This window comes from Carassius auratus, chromosome 25 (genome assembly GCF_003368295.1).
Source record: "Carassius auratus strain Wakin chromosome 25, ASM336829v1, whole genome shotgun sequence".
Lineage (NCBI taxonomy): Eukaryota > Metazoa > Chordata > Actinopteri > Cypriniformes > Cyprinidae > Carassius > Carassius auratus.
Window position 1 is genome coordinate 3,160,329 of NC_039267.1, and position 27,435 is coordinate 3,187,763.

General features: G+C 31.9%; 1 protein-coding gene across 7 annotated transcripts in view; it reads right to left on the bottom strand.

Moving 5' to 3' along the window:
* myo9ab (myosin IXAb) overlaps window positions 1-27,435 on the bottom strand; it is an 89,672-nt gene that overhangs the window by 46,145 nt on the left and 16,092 nt on the right. For all 7 annotated transcript variants that reach the window (XM_026202061.1, XM_026202059.1, XM_026202062.1 and 4 more), the window contains exons 2-6: window positions 20,565-21,222; window positions 19,447-19,683; window positions 1,703-1,797; window positions 779-841; window positions 561-660 (exon numbers count right to left, since the gene is read on the bottom strand). In XM_026202061.1, the coding sequence (XP_026057846.1) occupies window positions 561-660; window positions 779-841; window positions 1,703-1,797; window positions 19,447-19,683; window positions 20,565-21,222 (1,153 nt within the window). The remainder of the gene's footprint in view (window positions 1-560; window positions 661-778; window positions 842-1,702; window positions 1,798-19,446; window positions 19,684-20,564; window positions 21,223-27,435) is intronic.

A 27,435-nucleotide genomic window follows, 5' to 3' on the forward strand; every position in this document is an offset into this window, starting at 1 on the left:
CACCTCAGTATTTGAACGAGCTCTTGATACATTATAATCCTCTTCGTCCGCTACGTTCTTAAAACTCAGGTAATTTGATAATACTTAGAATATCAAAATCAACTGCGGGCAGCAGATCCTTTTCCTATTTAGCGCCTAAACTCTGGAATAACCTACCTAACATTGTTCAACCTGAGTGAGTGAGTGTGTGTCTGTCTCTGTGAGTGAGTGAGGCAAGTGCGTGTGTGTGTGTGTGTATGTAGGTGTGTGTGTGTGTGTGTGTGTATGTGTGTGTGTGTGTGTGAGATCAGCCGCACGCGACCAGCATTCGGTTCACTCTGATCTTGCCTCCACCGATGCTGACGACTGTCACCATGGCAACAGCGGCACCTGGCAACAGCCTCAGCATCATCCAGCTCTTTGTGTTGCCATGGATTACAGGGCATGTTTTTCAGAAAACGAGCTGAGAGGATGTTTTTCTGCATGTTGTGCTTTTCATTAGGAACGAACAAGGACAGACTGTAAATACAGTGTCATATTTGACAATAAATCTGTTCTGGGTCTGGTTTGAGCAGCTGTACCTGGTTCAGATAATGATACTCCTCTGGTTTAAGGAGATGAAAGGCTTTTCTTTCTTCTTCACTTGCTCCAGCCAGCAGGTAGTAAAACACATGATAGTTCCTGTGAGATAGAATAATATACAGTATGAGTAATATTAATATTAACAAGGACCAGTGGTTTAAATAATAACAACAATCTCAACATTTTAGGTATAAATACATAATATCATGTGACGTACCTCTCATTGTGCTCCTGATAAACAAGTCGGGATTTTTCCAGAAGATACTTCTCCACATACGCTCTGAAATCAATAAAAAATAAAAATGCTATAAAGTTTCTGTTAAAACTTCCACGAGAAGCAAATATATTCATTACAAATACTCCACACAAAAACTCAGGAACGCTGATGGTTTTCAAATCAAAACTGATACATACAAGAGAACATTATAATTAAATAAAAACATCAACAAAATATTTAAAAATTAAAAAAATTTAAAATCTAGTATTAAACAAAATATTATTTCTGGCTTCATTTCAACAAAAATGTTATGCCTCGATTTCCAGATTTACAAATAATAATAATAACTATGATTATTATGAACTAAAAACGTGAAACAAAATACATTAAAATATATTAATAAAATAACAAATTGAGTATTTAATAAAAAATATAAAAAGAATATTTACATTACAACAGTAAAATTACAATACTAGTATTTATGTCTTAATTTCTACATTTTGTGACATTATACCATTGAGCTTTTTCATATTTCACACACACACACACACAAACACACACTCATATATAACACATTTATTTATAAATATGTATTTATGTAAAAACTGTGATTTTACAATCGCACTAAGCCACATTCTGATTTTATTTTGATTCATTGTTCATCCTTTACATTAGAGCATCATGGGATACGCAGGCTGTTCCAAAAGTAAGGTATCATCTTTTTCGGTATTAAATGTATTTACTTCTAGAAAAGTATCAATAAAAGTAGTTTAATCCATTTATAATTGAATAAATAGTTGACTATTGCATATATAATTGACATAAGTGACTATAAAGCAGTCATTTAGGATGCTGTATTCACAGGTAGGGCCCTACATAGACAGCAAACAGGACAGTTGACTAAACAAAAAAAGCAGATCTCACCCTCTCACCGTCCCGCTCTCCTGATAGTTGACTTGAATAAATTTGCCAAAGCGGCTGGAATTATTGTTATGGGCCGTTTTGGCATTTCCAAAAGCCTGAGGAGGAAAAACAAAGAAACAAACACATTAAGGGACAAACTACAAAAAAATACTTTGTACTGTAAATATTGTTCATGCCTCATCTGGAGGCATGTAGACCATGTACAGATGGTTTACACAGTCTTACGGCCGATTCCTATCGTTCATTTGTGTTCTTCGTAGTTAAAACTGACCATAATTGTTCAATAATTTAGGGTATATATACACCACACTTCCCTAGTTGATTGATTACTTTAAGAAATGCAAATTTGTTTCTGAAATGTTGTTTAAATACATAAATGAAGCATAATCTATTTAAATAAGCAGTAATTTGCACACATTTCCAGAACATTTATCTGAACATTGGGTAAAGCCAGCCTCAAAATGATTGTTTGTTTTTGATAACATATTAGAGTTAAAGTTTTTTACAGAAGGAAATTTGGATTCCTCTTTTTGCTACCTCGAAAATTAGAAAATACTGTCAAAATACAGGAAAAAAATAAATTTTTACCCTTTTTTAACAAACAAAATGTTAAGTGAGTAATATATGAACAAACCCCTCTATAAAACCCTTCAGAACATATTTAAGAACAAAACTGTAAAATTTGGTGCATGTAAGTGCTGCTGAAGTGGAGAAACATCTCATTTTTAGAAAATGTCCTTTAAAGATTTGCATTGTAATTGAAATCAACAGACGCAAATCGATAAAGTGCAATGAAACAAATAAAATGAGGTGAATGCTATATGAACAAACCCCTCTGTAAAAACCTTCAGAATATAGACAAGAACAAAACTGTAAAATTTTGTGCATGTAAGTTCATTCCATTTTTAGAAAATGTCCTTTAAAGATATGTATTGTAATTCAATTCAACAGACGCAAATCAATAAAATGCAATGAAACAAACAAAAAAATACTAATCAAGGGAATGATATATGAACAAACCCCTCTGTAGAATCCTTCAGAATATAGACAAGAACAAAACTCTAAAATTTGGTGTACATAAGTGCTGCTGAAGTGGAGAAACAAACTCATTTTGAGAAAATGGTCTGTAAAGATAAGCACTCGAAATGAAATCTATAGACGCAAATATATTAAGTGCAATACAAGAAACACTTAAAAGTGTATTTTGGATCTTTTCCCTACACTAGTCTGAAAAAACACTTTAAGAACGCCCAAAATCTTAAAATTAACCAGTGCATGATAAAAAAAAACAATGTTTCGGCTGAAAGCTGCAAACGGCTGAAAGATAGGTTTATAAGAGTAAATCCTTCTGCAGAGTCGTCGAGTCGCACCATTCACACTGACCCGACGAGACACATTTCAATTAAAACTTTATGATGTGGAACCAGGAGTCCCTGCCGCTGCTTTCACTGCAGCTCATGCAGAAACACACGCCGATTCACTTCATTCTCTCCACAGGATTGCTTCATCCGCTCAGACTCATGAGGAACCAGCAGGGGTTTATATGTGGAGGAGTGACTTCTTAACAACAGCTCAATAACAGTTAGAAATATTCTGTGGTTATGATCTTTAAATTCAAGTAAACGTGTTTAGAAACATGTAAACATCTTACCGGAAACACTGATCAAATGAAATGAAATACAAATTTAAATTGTACTGTACAAAATAAAAGCCTTTTGCACGCGTCATTTAGAAGCAAGCTGCTTCATATGATCCTCTAAATATCATTACAATATATTTAAGTAATAGCTAAAATATATATGTGTGGGGAAAAAAGGAGAAAATATGTAGAAAAAAAAATAGTATTTTACACAAGAAATAATAATAATGATAATAATAATAATATGTTTCATTTCTATAGCGCCTTTCCTGAGTATACATTATATTAGTTGAACAACAGTTAAAAGAATTTATGATCTTTAAAAAAAGAAAAAAGTAAATTATTTAAGGCATATGAAATATGAATTTACATATGATTTAATAAAAATCCCACTGGATGAAACGTAACATTTGGAAGCTAAATTCAAAAACTGCCTTATTTATGGCATCATACGACCCTTAAAATACTGAAAATATTATTATTAATATATATATATATATATGTGTGTGTGTGTGTGTGTGTGTGTGTGTGTGTGTGTGTGTGTGTGTGTGTGTGTGTGTGTGTGTGTGTGTGTGTGTGTATAAAATACAATAAAAAATACAACAATAAATCAAAACAAAAAATTACTGTACATTATTATAGCTGAACAACAGTTAGAAGTGTAAATAAAAGTTCATTACAGCAAATTTAAAAAAATAAATAAATAAACATGCATATTTTAAATGCAAATTTAAAGTTTAAAAAAATATGTTCATATAAACATGCAAACATATTTCTTAAACATTTACTACATCAAATTAAATGTAACATAACTTTACATCAGATTAAATAAAAGACTCACTGGATGAAACGTCCCATTTGAAACCTGAAATATGCCCCTTAAAATATTTAAAATATAATTACAGACCATATAAATAGTAAATATTAATACATATTTTAAATATTTTTTACAATATTGCAAAACATTTATTTAATTAATATAATTTTTATACAACTATTTATATTATATTATATATTATATTAATTTATATTACATAGGTAAACAACTAGAAGAAATAACAAATAAAATAAGATGAAATGTCCCGTTTGGAAGCTGAAAGTCTAAAGCTGCCTCTCTTCTGCAAGAAAGAAGCCAAACACACAGAGCTCAAGCCTTACACAAACACAGCCTGCACCACATGAAGTGGGGGGCCGAATATGTGACAGCTGATTAATGACAAGAAACGTGTGAACATGATGAAGTGAACATAAACAGGGCTGAACTTGGAGAACCTTCCAGAGCTCAGGAGCTCCACTGGGAGGCGTCAGGAGATGCCTGCGATTCAGTGCTCGACTGGGACAGCAGCCCAAGGAAAAACACTCTTTACTATAATATTTATGGGCAATGGTACAGCAAGGCACACTTTGAAGCACCGCAGAATACCATTTTGATTGCATGATGCATGGAAATGGCTATGCATCCTACAGTTTCCTAAAAGTTTACAATTAAAATTATTTTTTAAATATGAATGCATATTTAAAAGGTATTTAAATAACATTTTTGCTAAGCATTTGAAAAAAAAAAAATCTAAAAATAATTTTACTAATATATCGAATGTATACATAAGTAAAAAAAATAAATAAGGAAAAACAACTAAATTATTGAAATGCTTAAAAAATACACAAAATATTTAAATAAAAAATTAAAAGGTATTTAAAACATTTTATATGTATTTGAAGAAAAAAGCTAAATATAATAAAAAAAAATACATGTATACACAAGTAAAAAAAAAATCTAAATGCTTATAAAAAATACACAAAATATTTAAATAATTTAAATTATTTTAAACCGTTTTAAAACTGCTAAATTATATATACACACATATATACACACACACACATAAAATATATATATAAGATGAGATTGTGTGTCTCTAATGTGCTGGAATGATTCTCGGTCTCGTCTCTCGTGTGGTTTGACAGTTTATTCCCTCTGTATTTGCTCCATAATGGAGTTTCTCTGCGGTTTCTGTCAAGACAGGCCACATATCTTCAGCAGGGACCCCGGGGCCATTTCCACACTGTCACTTTCTGTTAACCAACACAAGAGAAGCACAGCCTCACACCCTCGCTGCTGGTTATAGAGGAGGACAGACACCGATGGGTTAATTATGCTGTCAGCACTTCACGCTAAAGGGTCAACATGTTTATCTCCAGGCACTTCATTCTTTCATCTTTCCCAGTAAAATACTATCAAACTCAGCCTAGCCTTTCAAGTTTAGTCTAAACGCTCATCTTATTATATGTTTAAATTCATTCAATTATAGTTTAGAAATTTATATATAAACATTCAAAAATCATAAAAATATATATTTAAATTATGTTTAAAAAAAATTCTAATATCTATTTTAAAAAATCCAAATAAAATATTTCAATCATATTTACAAAATAAACATAAAAAAATAATTTCAATTTTCAAACACACATGAAGTCAAGCATATCTTGTTTAGTCAAAAGTGTGAACAACTCCTATGTAATGCACATCTTACTAGTCTTTTTTTAATTTTAAAATTAATTTTAAATTGATATGTACATTTTTTGAATACATAAAAAAAAATTATAATTAATAGAAATATATATATATATATATATATATATATATATATATATATATTTAAAAATTCAATAAAATAAACAATATAATATTAAAAATCAGTGTGTGTTTGTGAGACTGTGTTAGTGCGAGTTTGTTGATTACAGAAGGAAAGACGCAAAGTGATATTTTTAATATTATATTGTTTATTTTATTGTATTTTTAAATATTATTTTATATATATATATATATATATATATATATATATATATATATTTTTTTTTTTTTTTAAATACAATAAAATAAACAACTTTTGACTAAACAAGATATGCTTGACTTCATGTGTGTTTGAAAATTGAAGTTATTTTTTATGTTTATTTTGTAAATATGATTGAAATATTTTATTTGGATTTTTTAAAATAGATATTTGAAATGTTTTTAAAAGATAATTTAAATATATATTTTTATGATTTTTGAATGTTTATATATAAATTTATAAACTATAATTGATTGAATTTAAACATAATAAGATGAGCGTATATATATATATATATATATATATATATATATATTCAAAAATACAATAAAATAAACAATAAAATATTACAAATATCACTTTGCGTCTTTCCTTCTGTAATCAACAAACTCGCTCTAACACAGTCTCACAAACACACACTGAAAGCCAATCATATCACGTTCTGTTAAACTGAACTAAAACTCTAACAGCTACAGAGATGTTTATTCTGTCATTTGTAATACTCAAACACTTTGTATCCCGAGGCAGAGAAAGTAAAGCTGATCACATTAGATGCCTAATTAAACAATAGTAGCGCAGTACTGAAGATCCTGTAGAGAGGTTCCCAGCCCGCGCCCGAGGACACAAACACAGAGGATCAGAGTCGCTCTAAACCCTCACAGATCAGCTGCAGGATCAGACGGCCGTCACAAGACAGGCCTCAGATCAGTGCAACACACACGTGTACAAAACATCACGCAGAAATCATTTTTAAATGTAATGCAATCCAATGTTTTTAATGTGTGCTTGCTTTAGCGCTGTAGATTCAGACGTGTTTTTAAATGCACGGCGGTTGTGATGGATTTCACTGCACAATTCAGATGTGGGTCAACACTAGGTGTAATCTCTCTCTCTCTCACACACACACACACACACACAATATGTAAATACTCACACAAAGGCTTAGCATTAAAATGCCTTGAGCTAAAACTGACATTAACTACACCTTCAAGCCTTACAATTACACAAAGGTCAGTCAATTCTGCGTACAAAAAAAAAAAAACTTTCCAGACACCTTCACATACTAATAGTCTGCATGGCCATTTCAGTGTATATAAAAAAAATAAAATAAATAAAAACCTTTCAATATGAAACTGTATTTCATATTTTGCAACCAAATTTAACAATGCAATATCAGACACTTTCACATACTAATAGTCTGCATGGCCATTTTAATAAAATAAAATAAAATAAAATAAAATAAAATAAAAATAGAGTAAATATAGTAAAAAAAGATTTTTTAATAAAATATATAAAAAAAATAACTTTCAATATGAAACTATTTATTTTGCAACCAAATTTACCAATGCAATATCAGACACTTTCACATACTAATAGTCTGCATGGCCATTTTCATAAAATAAAATAAAATAAAATAAAATAAAAATAGAGTAAATATAGTAAAAAAAAAATGCAATACTAATACTAATGCAATATCAGACACTTTAACATACTCTGCATGGCCATTTTCGTGTAAATTTTAATAAAATAAAATAAAATTAAATTAAATTTAATAAAATAAAAATATAGATTAAATAACAAAAAAAAAAAAAAATAAAAAAAACATTAGTACAGGTTTATGAAACCAAACCTAAAAAGTGCAGTTTGCCAACCCACCCGACTGACAGCTCTTGTCATCCGATCCCATCTGTTTCATGTCAGCTAACTAATCACAGCCCAGAGCACGTCTAAAGAGAGACGTTTCTTTGTGTAATTGAGAAATAATGGGGAAAATCACTCCATTATTTGTCATGCGTGTTTGTTCTGGAGCATGAAGTGAATGTAATGGTTCAGTCAGTGAGGATTCAGCTCCAGGGTTTTCACTTTTCACCATTCACATCAGCAGACCTGCTGTCAGACAATATATAGTGTGAAAGAATCAGAAAACGTTTGTTTTATACGGAGTTTAGCACAAGGTAAGACAGCACACTAGAGCGATCATGTCAAAAACACAGATTTCTGACAACGGACTGCAGACAGAGACTAAAGCAGAAGTTTGAAGGTTCGTTTGGACTAAATGAATAATTAATGGATTCATTTAAATGTTTAGTTCTCCTTCTGTAGCGCCTCAAACTTCTGTTCTACACAAACACACAGATACATCAGGCTAAATGAGGATAGAGCATCGATTTCTATTGTTTTATAATTAAATACTGTTATATAAAGCTAGTCATGATGACTCATGACAAACAAACCCACACTATCCCTAAAGAAAACGACTGATTTACAGAAGTAAAAACTCATTTTGTACTCACTTCTGTAATGTGTATTTCCAAGAGAAACAGGATATTTAATGAAAGGGCTTGATTGTGGACATTTGATAAATTAATAAATAAAATAAATATAAAGGGTAATATATCATATCAAAACATGCAAATCAAAATGTATATTTATATATAAAAATAAACATTAAATTATGTTATCATTTATATATTTTTTTTAGATGAGTAATATCAAAGCAATATCCAATATAAAAATAAACAAAAAAATTAATATAAAACACATAAGATTATAAAATACAAATATAATAAGTAACAAAAATATAAAGTACAAAAACTAACTAGTTATTTCACTACTGATAACAAAATATGAAAATATATTTAAAAAATTATACAATTATACAAACATTAAAATAATTAAGATGATAGAGAATAGAGCAATGAAAAGACAAAAATCTAAAAATAAAAACAGAAAAAGTTATATACATATATCCACAGTCTAAGAAAGAACCATAGAAAGAAACTACACAAAGAAATTGAATAAAGTGCATAATGTTCATAATTCATAAGTTCAACATACAATAAACATCCATTAAGGAAGGATTTGTTAGAGGAGCTAAACACACACAGAAATCTTTATTAGGGATCTAACCAAATTATGTCTGTGTGTGTGTACGTCAGTTCACTGCAGATGTGGTTAAATGATGACAATGACACACAATTGCAGCACTTTGTAAGATCATCTAAAATTCTGATCGCATTTGTGCTGCTCTGCAGATGAAACTCAATCGCACACTCAAGACTCCCTCGAGACAATAAAGAGGAGAGAGAGAGAGACAGAGAGATGACATGTCAGATATATTTTCAGATTATTTTATATTACCATCACATCATCCTGAACACATTAGAACTAGTATTAGAATGACAGGCTAGATTCTGAACTACACCATAAAATCATACCTAGAGGACACTGAAAACTGAGAAATTGTAAACTACAGAAGATAATCTTCTACCTAAACTACAGGACATAAACTGAATGACGGGTCAGATTCTGGACTGCATGACGAACACTGAACCTCAATCCAAATTCTTATCTAGAGGACAGACTCAAAACTGAGAGATTGTAAACTACAGGACAGACTATAAACTACAGGACATAATATTCAACCTAAACTACAGGACATAAACTGAATGACAGGTCAGATTCTGGAATACAAGACAAGCACTGAACCTTATCACAAACTCTTACCTAGAGGACAGACTCAAAATGGAGAGATTGTAAACTACAGGATATAATATTCAACCTAAACCACAGGACATAAACTGACTGACAGGTCAGATTCTGGAATACAAGACAAACACTGAACTACAGCACAAACTCTAATCTACAGGACCGACTCAGATCTGAGAGATTGTAAACTACAGGACAGACTATAAAGTACAGGACATAATATTCAACCTAAACTATAGGACATAAACTGAATGACAGGTCAGATTCTGGAATACAAGACAAACACTGAACCTTATCACAAACTCTTACCTAGAGGACAGACTCAAAACTGAGAGATTGTAAACTACAGGACAGACTATAAACTACAGGACATAATATTCAACCTAAACCACAGGACATAAACTGAATGACAGGTCAGATTCTGGAATACAAGACAAACACTGAACTACAGCACAAACTCTAATCTACAGGACCGACACAGATCTGAGAGATTGTAAACTACAGGACAAACTATAAACTACAGGACATAATATTCAACCTAAACCACAGGACATAAACTGAATGACAGGTCAGATTCTGGAATACAAGACAAACACTGAACTACAGCACAAACTCTAATCTACAGGACCGACTCAGATCTGAGAGATTGTAAACTACAGGACAGACTATAAAGTACAGGACATAATATTCAACCTAAACTATAGGACATAAACTGAATGACAGGTCAGATTCTGGAATGTGTGACAAACACTGAACCTCATCACAAACTCTTACCTAAAGGACAGACTCAAAACTGAGAGATTGTAAACTACAGGACAGACTATAAACTACAGGACATAATATTCAACCTAAACCACAGGACATAAACTGACTGACAGGTCAGATTCTGGAATACAAGACAAACACTGAACTACAGCACAAACTCTAATCTACAGGACCGACACAGATCTGAGAGATTGTAAACTACAGGACAAACTATAAACTACAGGACATAATATTCAACCTAAACCACAGGACATAAACTGAATGACAGGTCAGATTCTGGAATACAAGACAAACACTGAACTACAGCACAAACTCTAATCTACAGGACCGACTCAGATCTGAGAGATTGTAAACTACAGGACAGACTATAAAGTACAGGACATAATATTCAACCTAAACTATAGGACATAAACTGAATGATAGGTCAGATTCTGGAATGTGTGACAAACACTGAACCTCATCACAAACTCTTACCTAAAGGACAGACTCAAAACTGAGAGATTGTAAACTACAGGACAGACTATAAACTACAGGACATAATATTCAACCTAAACCACAGGACATAAACAATGACGGGTCAGATTCTGGAATACAAGACAAGCACTGAACCTTATCACAAACTCTTACCTAGAGGACAGACTCAAAATGGAGAGATTGTTAACTACAGGACAGAATCTTCTACCTAAACTACAGGACATAAACTGAATGACAGATCAGATTCTGGAATACAAGACAAACACTGAACTACAAGACCGACACAGATCTGAGGGATTGTAAACTACAGGACAGACTGTAAACTACAGGACAGAATCTTCAACCTAAACTACAGGACATAAACTGATATTACAGGTTATAGATTCTTAACTACATGACAAACACTGAACTACAGCTCAAAATCCAAGCAATGGGATGTAAACTAAACGACTACATTACAGTTTTTTTTTTTTAATTAAAAAAATAATTTCTTTAAAACCACAATAAAAACGATTCTTTTTTTAAGTTTAGTTTTTTTATTCCCTTTGATTTGGGGGTGAAATGTTACCTGGAAGCTTAGCAAAACATAGAAATTGAACTACAGGACAGACAAATTGTTAGATGAACTTTAAATGACTAAACAACAGAAATTATGTTCTGGGTGTTGCAGAATAGAACCAGCTGATGATGATACATGAATATCATACAATCACATCTGTAATGGACAACACAGATACCTGTGCTCTGTAGTCTATAGAGTTGTTAGCGTGTTTGGGCAGATGCTATGCAGTAACTAGTGTGTTTGCAGGGATGCACTTGCACTGATGTTGTATGTGCTACAGTGAGCATCTTTGTGGTTCATGTGAGCGTGAAGCAGAAACGCTGTGACTCCACACGACCCTGAAGGTCTCGTCAAATGAAGCAGCCTGATTCCAGGTGAAGCGGGATGACGTGTGTGTGTGTGTGTGTGTGTGTGCGTGCATGTGGGTGCTGCGAATGCTTCTACTTCTGGAGTGTGCAGGATTGATTGGAGCATGCCGCTGTGTTTTTAGTTCACACACAAAAATCAGTCCACAACAGATGCACACAGACTCAACACAAACTGATTGAGAACCAGCTCTAAACTATCATCTAGCATGTGTGTCAGGCTTTAACTAGCCGATTGTGAGCTCAACACAGAGTTAAAATGGATACAAGAAAGAACATAAATGATCGTAAAAAAAAAAAATGAATTGTGTGACTAAAATGTTTATAAAATAATATAATATAATATGTTTTACAAAATATAACAAATATTTAAAAAAGTTAAAATATATAAAAATGAATACAAATGATAAAATATTAAATATAAAATTAACATACAAAAAACCTACAAAAATATAAAATGAAATATAAAATGTAAAGTAAAATAATAGTATAAAAAGGAACTATAAATATAAACTACAATACGTAAATCTATATATAAATGTATAAATATATATAAATGTATATATATATATATATAGAGAGAGAGAGAGAGAGAGAGAGAGAGAGAGAGATAAAGATAGAAAAATAAAGATAAAAATATATAAGTCTCAAGAATAAAATGAAATTACTAAAATATCAAATTTAATACATAAAATATAAAATACAAGTAATATGAAACATTTAAATACTAAAATAACAATGTAAAGTAACAAGTATAAAATTATTTAAATAAATAAAATTTTACATTAATAAAAATACAAATTCATTTAAATTACTAAATTGGAAATATATTCATAACAAATATAGAAATAAATAAAATATAACAATAAGAAAAATAAATATAAAAATAAAAATAAGAATATAAAAAGTAATATAACCACTTAAAGTAATAAAATGAAATCATATACTTAAATATAAATAAAATATTAAAATATATAAGAAGTATAAAAATAAAAAGTAACAAGTACAAAAAATAGAAAAATATGAAAAACGAATATTAATAATAATAATTTGGAAGTTGCGAATGCAGTGTAATTAATTACTATGTACTGAAAATATATTTTATTGTGTTTTTTCTGAGATCAAACAATGGGAAAAAGAGCTCAGACAGGAAGTGCTGTTGATTTGAGCTTCCTGTCTGTCTAGCCGGTGAGACCCAGGCCAAAGCAAAAGACAGAGAGAAATAAAAGGCCATTGAGTGTTGTCCAGCCAGCACAAGAATAATGATTCTGCTCAGAGAGAGAGAGAGACATAGAGAGAGAGAGAGAGAGAGAGAGAGAGAGAGAGAGAGAGAGAGAGATGTATGTGGGTGTGATCCAGATAACAGATGTTCTGTAGAAAGCGAGAAGGAAGCGTGAAGAGGAACGCGTCTAATCGAACACAAGATTACAGTGTTCAGGTTCAGTCAGGTCTGATGTTCTCCAACAAGAAAACACCAATGATATGAGAGTCGACGTCACACACACGTGTTGCTGAGCTCTGAGTGTTTTATACTGCACTGCTGGCTAGTTCCTAAGGTGTTGGGCTTAAAATATATATATATAATATTTCTGGTGATAATGCGAGTGCGTTTTGACTGTGAGTGAGCATTACTGAGTGCACACGTAATGTGATGAGTGTTTATTTTGTGCACTGTCCAGCCCTGACCAAACCAGATCCAGACAGTAGAGGCAGCCTCTCGTTTAGCAATATATAACGAGTTAGATGTCTCTCCATAGGTTACCGAGACTGAAGCGTATACCTCAGGAGCCGAAGACAGGACGGCCCCCGAGGGCCCCAGAGACCACGGGGTCCCAACAGACACAAAACACATGAAGAAGAGAGACAAGGACATCAGCTGATTACCATCCCACGAGACTGAATACACCAGATCACATCATATTCCTGTAAAGTGTTCCTGTAGCTCAAGCGGTAGAGCATTGCAAGGTTGGGGATTGACAGCCTGAATGCACTGTTAGTCACTTTGGATAAAAGCATCTGCTAAATGCATGAATTTAATTTCATTTTAAATAAATAAAAATTCATTTATTTTTCATTCATTTATTAATTCATTAATTAGTAAGTAAATTTGAAAAATATTACAATATTGAATTATTAAAATAGTCTAATAAAATATATAAACAAACATATTTTAACGATATATTGATATTAATAGAACATTAGTAAAATAATGAAATATGAAAAAATACACACACAATATATCAAATTTAAAAGTAAAATATTCAAATTAAGCATCACAATATAATTGTAAAATTAATATATTTTAATAAACTATTATTAATAAAATATAATAATAAAATTATATAAATGATTAGATTGATATATTAAATTAGATTATTAAATATTAAAATATTTTATTAGTTGCATATTCTAAAATAATATTATAAAATAATATTAGTATATTGAAATATTACAAAAATACAAACTGAAACAAATAAACTAATTAAGTAGTGCTCAAATGCTTGATATATATATTTATAGTAAATAATAATAATAATAATAATAATAATAAGGAATAATTATAATAATGTAAGAAAAATAAATCTCTCACAGAACATTTACAGACAAAAAAAGTAGTGTTTACATGCAACTACAAAGTATTAAAAATAAAAAAAACTAAATTTCCGTGTTACATATCAACAAATCATGTAATACAAATCCAAAACAAATCATTGTAATTTCAATAGAAAAATGTAATTCTGCATGAGACTGAACTGTATCAACATCAAGCCCTGGTCTCTGAAGCCTGAAAGATGAAGAATGAGGAATCTCTGCTCAACTCTTCACATCATTTCTATACGTTTATTAAACACTTCAGCTCATCTAATGATGCTTTCAGATTTCACACATTCCCTCAAACTCAACCGTCCTCTGACCCAAACACACACACACACACACACACACACACACTCTGCAGCTTTATCTGGCTGCGTTGTGCAAGAGTTTTACAATCTTCAGCGTCTGTCTGTCTTCAGTCTTGTGGTTTGTGTGAGCCACATGTGTGATCAAACCTGCTGAGTCGACAACATTCACGACAGACAGACTGAAGCATTCACCAGGCAAAACTAATCTTATTTTACACAAGTCTGCGTTATAAAACCGACACAATGAGAAAGAAACACTAAATACAACTGTGAAAGCAGTGCGGTCTGATTCAGAATGACTCTTTTGAAGCGAATCTTTTGAAGAGTCATTCTGACACGCTGTCCCTCGGACGATGAATCACAACAGTCCTCTGAAAGCGGATCGATCGGCTGATCTCAGCATCGTTAATGTCCCTGCGCCTCTAATGGAAACTAACGATCTCTTGAATTAAACCCGCTGGGTGCTCAGACGGCTGCTCTGAGGAGCCAAACTCAAAGATATAAACGATTCAGAAAATACATCTCTGGTTTTGATTGGCTGTAGACGGAGTTATTCTCATTATACAGCATTTATGTTCATCTAGAGCAGGTTATTCTTCATCCAGGTCAGGGGTTTTCAATCTAATAGACGTCAAAGACCCTCATGTGAAATGCAACTAATGTATATAATTTCATGAATAAAGACCCAGTTTATACTAATTTAATTTGGTATGCTTTATACTATGCCAACTGACAACATTATTTAGGAAATATTTTGTTTTCAATAAGTTTGTTTTTTACTCCCTGAAGTTCTGTACTATTCATTCATTCAATTTAATAAAATGTAATTGTTATTGTGTACTTATTTTAATCAAATTATTTAGATCTTATTAAATCTAATTTGCATTATTTGTCTAATTTATTTTTATTTAATTTTATAGTTTATAAATTTATTAATCTATTACTTTATTTGACTTAATTTTCATTATTTAAATCAGTTTTAATGTATTATTTATGTATTTATTACACATATTTACACATTTTCATCCATTCATTCAGTTTAATCTAATGTTTACTTATTTTAAATCTATTTATTTAAATCTAATTTTATTATTTATATTAATGTAATTATTTTGTTTTTAAGATTGTTTAATTATGCATTTATTTTAATCTAAGTAATAGATTAATTTTATTTAAATCAATTTTTATTATTTAATCGGTTTTAATTTTGTATTATGCATTTAATAACATCTTATTTATATTTATTTATTGTTGTAAAGATTTTCCACAAAGTATTTCCATCAAATGTCAATCAAATCCAAACAGTTTAACTAATACCAAATTTAAAGCAGTTGTTCTGAAAGAGAAATATCACAAGCATTCTCTGCGTTATTAAGTGCATGTCCAGAATGCATAACATGCATAGTGTGTGTGTGTGTGTGTGGGGCTTTTGTGTGCATGTGTGTGTTGAGTCATGAGTTTGCTCACAGGATGATTAACACACCCTATAATGTGTGGCATGTAAAATCTGAACTGAAGAGGACTGTGTGTGTGTGTGTGTGTGTGTGTGTCCTCTCGCATCACGTTCGCCCGACCTCACACATGAACACACTAGCTCTAGTCCGTGTGATGGACGATGACATCACGCTGCCGCTCAGTTCCTGCAGAAGGAGAAGTCATGGTTAACCCTGTTTCCCGCCTTTGTGCCAGTGTTACTTCTGCAAAATCAGATTCTGAACGGTTCCAATCACTCACACACAGCAGGGTTATTATCCTCAACCGAAACACTTCACTTCATCGAAAAACAAAACAAAACAAACAGTATTAGATTGGAAAAACTGGAAACATTGCCTTGGCAAATCTAATGTTTGAGCTGATGTAGTCAAACTACAAACTGAAGTCAATTTAACTTAAAAAGTATTATTAAAAAATACTACAAAAAGTACTTAAGGTACTAAAATTTAAAAATGATTCCTAATTTAAATAAAGCTGAAATAAAATACAAATGTAAGATGAAAGACTTCACAATAAACAGTAATAAATTGTTCTAAATTAATTAAAAAATTATATATATATATATATATATATATATATATATATATATATATATATATATATATATATATATATATATATATATATATATATATATATATATATATATATATATATATATATATATATAATTAAAATTTAAATGACTAAATAAAATATATCAGTTGATGCAAATTGAAACTAAAGCTGCAATAAATTAAACCTACTTAAAAACAAAATTACTAAAAATTAAAATAAGCTTGAATATTAGTTTAGAAAACTTTGAATGAAAATTAGGAAACTTGCGCCAGTAACCAACTGAATTTATGGTAAATAACTTAAAATAATTTAATTAATTATTAAAATGTAAAACAAATTCTAATTATTTATTAAACCCTCAATGCATGCATTTCACAGTATAATAATACTCTAAAATAACACTGATTCAAAGCTTGTTGCTTATTATATGCACTAACTGATTTAATGCATACTGTAACAAATATATACTGTGTGTGAGCGAGACACATACACATATCTGTGTTAAATCTGAGACCACTGACATGTGTCCCACTAATACAGGCCACTTTTGGACGAGACGAGAAGAATCTGAGTTACAGCGTCCGTCTGGTATGTTAACACACACACACACACACACACACAGGGACATCACAAACACAAACAAAAGCGTTCCCATCTGCGTGCTCAAATACTTGTCATAACTGTACGAAGAGCCAATGTTTCTATTTCTGTGTTTAAAGCCACATTCCGCATAAACAGAGACACGGAAAAGCACATTTTCTGCGGTTTTCGCTCTTATTTATGGCATGCAAACAGCAGGATCTGAGCTTCAGCCAACACACACTCTGACTTACACACAAAATACAGCAGTTCTTCTAAACAAGCCATCGCTTCATGTCCAGAAGAGAAGCTTGCCAGACACTTTTAGGCCCAAACTTCAGCTCTGTGGCATTCATTCAGATTTGTGGTCTGTTCGTGTGCTAGTGTCAGTTTTCAGAGAGATGAGTGCGTCTCATTCTGACCCTCAATACACAACACCATCATATTATCAACGAGACAAACTCAAAATCATAAAGTTGTTCTAGATTCAGTATTTCGACATCATAACCATCGTTCACGGATCACAGTAACAAACCCAGGTGCAGAAACCTGCTTTCTCAGCATTAAAGCGCGTTCTTAACTTCAGGTTATCAAATGAAGGCATAAGAGAGTAATTTAATAGATCTTTTAATCAAATGAAAAAAAAAACAAAGAGGGGTTTACTATTAAAATTAAAACATGGGAGAAATATTATGTGATGATTCCTTAAAAATAAGTTTTAGTAATTTAGTAGTAGTACATTTTCACTGCACAATGATATATTTCTGACACAATTTATTCAAGTTAAACCCAACTTTTATTTTGACAGGTTGCTGTGAATACCTTTACATTTCTGCGTGTATATGATATGACGGGTTTTCCTCAAACAAAACAGTAAAAATTTTGGGAAGTGACTCTCGGAGCAGTTCTGGGATGTGGTTCATTTGCATTACTGACACACTATTTGGCTGTAAAGCTGCTTTGACACCATCTTTATTGTTAAAAGAGCTAAATAAAGTAGAATTTATGTCCTCATTTAGTGAGACGGCAGATGCTGAAATCACCAATTTTACTGTGTGTGTTATTTCGTTGGTATCTTAAGGACTGCTGTGGACAGATGACTCCTAAAGATTTCATATTCTTCAATATTCTGTATGAGGGTCAGTTCACACTGATAGAAATGTATTTTATGGGCATTTTTACCTTTATAAAGCCATTTTTTTTATAAGTGTGCGTTATCTTTTGAGTCAAATTCTTACATTTAATCAGTGAATTAGTATAATATGACATTTGGGCTGTTACCAGGTAAATTAATCTTTGTACTGCAGAGGAAACACAGAAGCTGCTTCTCAAGTGACATTTAGATGCATTTACACACTGTTTAATACAGGACATGAATGCATTTAAACGAATTGCAATTGCAATTGCTTAAATCATGTTTTGATATATTAAACAAAACGTTGAATACTAATATTATAAATCAATCAAATAGTAAAAAGATTTGAAATCAAAACCGCCAGTAGGTGGCAGCAAGTCACTGTTAATAAGTGAGTCATTGTGATTGAACCGAATCATTTAAACGGTTGATTCATTCAGGAACGAATCACCGTCAGAACGTCAAATAGCGCAAAAACAGGCAATATGGTGTAAATATCTTAATTAACTTCTAGTTTACTGAACCGTTGTAAAAGATCAATATCACATTTGTAATCACAGTGATTTTTGGAAAACAACGGCACTCTTTGCGTGAAATTAATTAACTTTATGAAGTAGCATAAATATATAAATTTTTGCCCCCAAGTCTTGAATTTGAGATTTTTCTAAATGTATTTTAACAGACCGTATCATGGAGTCAAAGAACACACTCTAAATACATATACGCACTACTCTAGACTTCACGTAATGCGTGCACTCTGTAGGAGTGTTTTGTTTGGTTTTTGCAAAACACTTAGCAAAATCGTTAAAACAACAAATACGATATTATCGCAGATGATATACATCGCACACCCCTACTTCAATTAATACATAGAGACAGCAAAATCAGCATTCAAGGATCACCGTAGCAAAACGAGGCATCGAAGCACACTTTATCAGCAATAAAGCCCTTACCTCCAGCACAGGTCCGGCCCCGAGGATGATCTGCTCCACGCCGCTGGCGAAGCCCTTCTGGCTGAGCGCCGTCAGGTGGTGGATGAGGAAGTTGGTGCTCTGCGTCTTTCCTGATCCGCTCTCTCCCGAGATCACGATGCACTGGTTCCTCCTCCTCTGCAGCATGGCGTGATACGCCACATCGGCCACCGCATAAATGTGCGGCTCCAGCTTCCCCAGCCGCTGCTTATCGTACATCTTCAGGCGAGACACACCAGGTGAACAGGGAAATAAATTAGCCTAACTAATAAATATTACACAGATGACTTATTACATTAAGAATGACAAAAAACTGTCCCTCTGTGAAAACCTTCAGAATATAGACTGCAATCTTCAGACACAAATATACAATAATTGCTATAAAAGAAACACTTAAAAGTGTAAAATTGAAAAATACTTCACGAAAAAAACAAACTGAAATGTGCATTAAAAATAGGACTGGGGCAATAAACCGATGCATCTCGATTCGTGGATCGATTCTGAGATTATCGCAATGCTTCATGATTTACTCTCGATTCTGAGCTTAGTTTTGAACAGCAGATGGCGCTCTAATCTAGATTTTAACCACAAACGCTTACAAAGAAAAGCGTCGGCTGGATCATGTAAGTGGTTAAATGTACTTGGTGGCTTTTATGACATGAGATTAAATGTCAACTGCCTACTACGAACACCCATGTAATTCGCATCAAACTTTTTAAAGTGTATGAATGATTATTTTACGTTAAAGAGGTGTGTGTAAGGAACTGGAAGTGAGCGGAGAACGGCCGTTAGGCAAAACTAAGCTCAGAATCCATTCCAGAGACAACTACGATGCATTGCGATAATCTCAGAATCGATATACGAATCGCGATGCATCGATTGCTAAAATACGACATTTCATTTTAGTATTTTTGTATTTTCAAAATACTTCTGGCCAAATAAACTTTATTAGACTGTTGATTTCTTGTATCAATAAGTGCACACAAATACTAGTCTTAAAATACAATAAAATACAATTACTTTTTCCAAAAGCATTCAAATACAAAACAGTATTTCAAATACATGTATTAAACGCTGTGTTTTTGCCTGCAGTGTCTTGCCTTAACGTATTTGGGGTTATAGATGGGCAGGAACTTGAAGGGGTTGACGACAATCAGGATCCCTCCGACGTACGTGTAAATCTTCTCTTGCCGAAAGCGTCCGCGCAAGTTTTCCAGCAAAGTGCGCTCGTTTAGATCGGGCAGCGCGCAGAGATCGTCGACATACGGCGGCTGCGGGAGGAGTCCGCGCTCCACCATCCGCCGCCGCTCCTCAGTCACGCGGAGCCACATCTGCAGGTTTCCGTAGAGGATGGATCCGTCCAGATCCTTCTCGCGCAGCAGAAAGCGGTAATCGTCTCCGGCCAGCCGGTTCTCCAGCGCCATGCGCGGCCACAGCATCATGCGCTGCACCGGACAGTCGCAGGGGTTCAGGATCCATTCCTCGCCGCCGAACTCCTTGACCTCGGCGAGCACGTAGAAGCGTGCGCGGTCCAGCTGCAGCCGCTCGATGACGCGCTCGATGACCTCCGCCGCTGACGTCACCTTCCGAGCCGAGACGGGGCAGTAGATGGTGCCCTCGGACAGAGCGCCGGGATACACGTGCAACGTGAACTCAGAGTCCTCGTAACGCCGGCGCCCTCCGGCATCATGGCAGCTCATGATGCTAAAGCAGCTCCCATCAGTACCAGAGTCACCCGACAGATTTACGACATCCCACCTGCGGACAGACAAACACAAGCGGCAGTCAGAACACTCTCACGGTCCAGGGTGGCTATCGGTCACAAAGTAAAATGATTAAAAAAAGAAGGTAAATTAAATTAAATAACATAAAATAAAACCGATTCAATCATTTTAAATAAAATAAAAATATATATAAAATTTTAAATAATAAAAAAGAAAGGGACAGACAAACACAATCGGCAGTCAGAACAGAGTGGCTATCGGTCACAAATAAAACTATTAAAAAAGAAGGTAAACAAAATAAAATAAACAATAACCAAATTAAAATAAATAAATAAATAAATAAAATGAACCATAAAATAATTAAAAAATATTAATAAAAAAATACAATTATAAAGAAATAAAATGTTAAATAATAAAATAAAATGTGTGTTTATTTCACTTAGCTGCCAAGGCAACATTTCTAATTTTCATTTAAGTTTAACTGAGAGCTAAAATTACTAAAACTAAAACTGAAATAAAAATAAAAGCAATATTTTCCTAATATTAACATTTTATTTATTTTAGGTTAGTTTTAGTCATTTTAGTACTTTTGAATTTGAAATGATTAAAACTAACTAAAAATAAACTAAAATTAAAAATGTTTAACCTGAAACAGTAAAATGACTTACTAAAATAAAATAAAATAAGATAGTGAAAAATATTATGAAAACCTTAAAAAAAATGCTGCTTGCTAATTTTAAAGATGTTTTTTTATTATTATTGTATATAATTTATATCAATATTTTAATTTTAATATTGCATTTAAAAACCAAGGCAACCTTTCTAATTTTTATTTAGTTTTAAAACTACCCCTGAAAAAAAATCCTAATATTAATATTTTATTATATTTTTGTTTAGTTTCGTAATTTTAACTTAAGCTGAAGAACCAAACTAGACTAAAAATTATTTTAAATGAAAAGCTGAAACTTAAAAGAAAAAAAATCGGCTTAAATGTTGCCTTGGCAATTTACTGAAATAAGCTTACATTTTTCTAACATTTTTCTAATAATTTTAGTACTTTAACTTTTACTTCTTCATTAAATTACTAAAACTGAATTAATAATTAAATTAATAAAATATAATATTAACATTTTTAAGTAATATCAATGGCAAAAGCACAAAACAAAATGACTAAAAATGTATTAAAACAAAAACTAAAAATATAAAAGAAAATATAATTGTATTTATATATTTAATTAAAAGACAAGAATCTCTCGTTGTCCAAATTCATAAACACAAACTCGAGTCAAAGAGCCTGCGATTACAGGTTTATGGCATGTAAAGGTCAAGTTCAGTGAGGTTTTATAGGTTTGTAGAAGTCATTTGAAACACACTGTTTGTCTTCTGTTCCTGTGAACAAAACCCTGGGATTCAGAAGGTCTTTGTCTGCGCTCAACCCATCCTCTACACCACATAAAAGCTTCCGTTTAAACGGCTTTCAACAAGCTTACAGCAAAAGATCATCTAGAAATGAATATTGTCACCGGTGACTCGCTCAGGTCGCTCCAATCCCACATTACGCTCCTCTGTTCGACACAAAAGAAGGTTTTAAAGGATCTTCAAGCAGCTTGCTTCCATACAATGAAAGAAAAGTACTGAAAAACTAGTATACAGGTCTTAAGATGACATGATCAGTTTGTGTGAGGAACAGACCCAAAAAGTCAACATAGACTATTAACTATAAAAAACAAGTTCTTATCTAACATCACATTCACACAAAAACACCCATCTCTGTTTTTAATATTTGTTTTTATTTTGTAATATATATATATATATATATATATATATATATATATATATATATATATATATATATATAAAAAATCCGGAAAAAAAAATGTATATTATATTATATTTATATATATATATATATATATATATATATATATATATATATATATATATATATATATATATATATATATATATATATATATATATATATTTTTTTTTTTTTTTTTTTTTTTTTTTTAATGAATGTTCATTTAGTTTTATTGCATTATATTTTGTAAATTGCATGTTAAATGGAGGATTTACATAAGTTCTTATGATTTTTCTGCCTTTTCCTTCACTGCATGTGAATTTAAAATGTATCTGCTTTTGATTACAATAAATAAACAAAAAATAAAATATGATCAATGCATCAAAATATAAAATATATACTATTCAAAAAAAAAAAAAAAATGGGATAATTAATGCACAATGATTTATCAAAATAGAACACTTTGATGAATCACTCACAATATTTTTATTCACATTTAAAAAAAAAAAATAACTGATTGTTTATAATAATGGATGGATGGATGGAACATCAGAAAGATAGATCCTTTCATGCATCCAAGCAGATACTTTTAGAGACACTTTTCAAAGACAAACACAAAATAAAAGCACAGGAAAAAGGAAGGAAGAGAGCAGAGGTGTTGAAGCAGGTTAAAAACAGCCGGGCAAATATATAATGCATAAAGAACAGATGGAAGGAAGAGAAAGAGAGAGAGAGATTTAAGCAGAAAGCAGTAGCTCTGTTCACAAACCTTAATGCTTCCTTCATAACTAATGCAATCCCACAATGCAACACAACTACGCACTTTATGGGAATTGCTGCCTAAGACATTTCAAAGCAGTCACTTATGAGCTCCGAGCAGTGAGACAGATCCTACTTCACAAGAACAGTCTGGTGCTTCTGACTCACAGCATACAGAGTACGTTTATATAAAGGATTTGCCAATGATGACACAAACCTGAGTTTTGAGCAGTGTAGAGTAACGCATGTTGTTTATCGTTTCTCCGAAAGTGTCATTATAATCAGTAATTATGTCTTCACTGGATGCTAAAAGAGCTGCTAAAAGAGAAGAACAGCTGGACTGAGTGTGTTGAGCTTGAGGTATTCGGCCAATCACAACGCACTGGCCAGCTGACCAATCAGAGCACACCTTGCTTTTCAGACCGATGAGCTTTGTAAAAATCAATGCATTTCAGAAGGCAGGGCAAAGAGGAGAAACAATAATGTACAGTATGTGGATAATAATGTATGTGTTTTTTAACCTTAAACCACATAAACACCTTTAATTACACCACCCAATGTTCTTTTTAGCAACATCATATGACCTCTTTAACACACTTCTGTCTGTTATTAAATGAAAGACCAGATCCTCCTCAAACACTTGACACCATAAACACCCGACACAATTCCCATGATGCATTGTGTCTCTCTGACAGTTGACAGGTCTGGGTATTACTGAAGATGAGCTGCAGGAAAACAGACGCTTCAGCTGGGATCTCTCAAGATGTTCTTAATCAAATTAATATTCGAAATTTATAGTAAATGTACAGTATACTATATTTTATGTGTTTATATTCAGACTTATTAATTAATATGTTTAATATATTTTTGTATATTTTGATGAATGATGCAAATGTTTTACTATTCATCAAAATAAAACTAAATATTTAATTTAATTTTAATTAATTAAAAAAATCTAAGCAGCATTACAGAACATTTTACTTTCTACATTATTATTGAATGATTAATATAACTATATTTTAGATTTTGTTCTATTTTGATTAACTGTTGGAAAAAAACACAATTGAAACACAATGAACTATTCGTCAAAATAAAACTACACACTATTATTTAATATTATAACAAATATGTTGTTATTTTTGTTATTTTATAATTTGTTCTCTATTTTGATTCACAATAATGTTAATTTATAAAACGTCTAAATAAAGTAAATACATTTATAAATAATACCATTTACACCGTGCAAGAAAAATAATAAAAATTACAAAGAGAAATTTTCTTTAGTAAATTAAATATTTGGCTCTAATATTATTATCTGGTCTCTCTTTACGTTTTTATAAAGTAATCTGTCTTTATCATTTGGATGGATTTAAAAAGCATAAAAATGTATTAATCTTGTGATTTCTAATTGTGCCATTATTTTTTAATTGTGCTAAAAGTTACTGTTAATCAAGACATTTTGATAAATACTTAAAGCTTCACACACACACACACAGGATTGGTTTCTTCATTAAATTATAAAAAATTTAAAATATGAATGGTATTATAATGTTATACTAAAACTAAAAATATGAAAAAACCCTTAAGATAACATGTAGAAAGGAAAAAAACGTACAAAAATAAGTTCTAGGTTTGTAGTTATTTATAAAGAGTTTAGATGCAAAAGCCTCTAATTGCTTTCCAAAATTTTCTTCTAAAATGATTATTTTCTCATACTCCTTTGTTTATGTTCAGATACTTTACTGTAATGGGAAATAAAAGAAACTATGCATTGCCATTAAAGTGAAATTACTGAGCCTACACATGGGAGCCTGATAAAAATGCTGAGCACTTAGATGCTTTTACATCTGAACTCTTAATATGAAGTAGAAATCAATCAATTTACACTATTTGAAAATAACATTTTATTTTAAAATGTGCATATTCACTCTTATTCGTAGGCTATCTCTATAGTCGAAAATGCAAATGCCTCTTGCCACTTTAATTTATGATTTAGGCTACATGAATCATGATCGCATATTTTCAATTCAAAACTGCGAAATTCATAAAAAGTTGAGTAGTTTGCATCACTAAATAGTCTATTACTGTCAGTAGCTGAACATTTCTATCGTAAAACAGTTTTCTAACGCAGTAGCCTACTACTTACATCTTTTTACGAACTGTAGTTGCATTGTGACAGTGACAGTAAGACCCACATTCTTTGAATTGTTTGGCCATCTTTGATAATTTGGACATCGACGAGCGCTATTGGACCCCCTTCTCCCAAAACACAAAAGCACATGCTTTTTTTTCAGAGGATGCCATCATTTTTGCTCATAAATGTAAGAGCAATGCACCACTCATAACTGTAAAGGGTCTACTTTTATTTGTGTGCACTCACATCATCAACAAAACGTTGTGCTTTTATAAAATAAAGAAAACAAACATGATGTGTTTTTTCTGCCATCTGTGTTTATAATAAATAAATAAATTATTTTATTTGACCAAATAAAGCAGGTTGAATCTGGAAGAGCTGTCATCCAATCCTGACATCATCCCAAAACTACTTCAGGTGTTTCAAGCCTTCGTAATGACACAATCATCCCGTCACTTTCTAGCTCGTCAAAGCGGACCGTCTGCTGATACGTCTGATAATACACGACATAATCGGCTCTGCGGCAGCTGGGGTCAGAGGTCAGAGGTCAGCTGGAGGAGCTGTGGGGGCATATTTGCTCAGGCCTCGACAGGCTACAGCATGGCATCGGCCCACAGAGACAAACACAGACACACATGTTCACCGACAGTCACGCATGACCCCAAAAACAACAAGAACAGTGTTTCTGATAAGAGATAATCATTAAAGAGAAACACCGCTGATCTTAATGAATCACCTCAACAAACTACAAACCATGCAAACACACAGCAATCAGACGAAGAGAGGGAACACGGCCCCATCTCAAAGACAGCATCACCTGCCCTGCTTACTACGAAGGGCACTTCAAGTACGCACTGTGAAGGGTCCAGAATCAGAACAATGCCTTAAAGACACAGCAAAACACATGCAACTCTTGCTAATAAAAACTAAAATTAAAGAAAAAAAAAAAATGAAATAAGCACTTAAATTATATATTTAATAATTATAAATTAACTGAATTAATTATACATTTTACACTTTTTATTATTATAAAATAACTGGAAATAAATAAATGATTAAAACACAACTAAAACCAAACTAGAACATTGTTAATTGTAATAAAGCTGAAATAAAATAAAATATAAATATTAGAAAAAAAAAACTAGAAATGTTACCTTGGAATCTAAATGAAATAAGTTGAAACTAATTAAGGATATGGGAATTAACTGGAAATAAATAGGACATAAATCTGAACTAAAACTGAAAAAAAAAATAATAATTAAACCAAAATGGAAAAAATATATAACAAATAAATAAAAAAAAAGTAAAAAAAAATCACAAATGCACAAAAAAGATGACTGAAAATTAAACTAAATAAAAAATAATATAATAAATTCTAATAAATAATAATAATAATAAATGCTACTTCAAAACAGAAATTAAATATATAATATTTGTGTAGTATGTTAAGTCTCTCCATGTGGCATCTATTAAAAAGACAACAGAACCAAGTTAAAGTTGAAGCAATACAATTTTTTAACTGGAAATAAATACTAAAGATTAAAACTGACAAA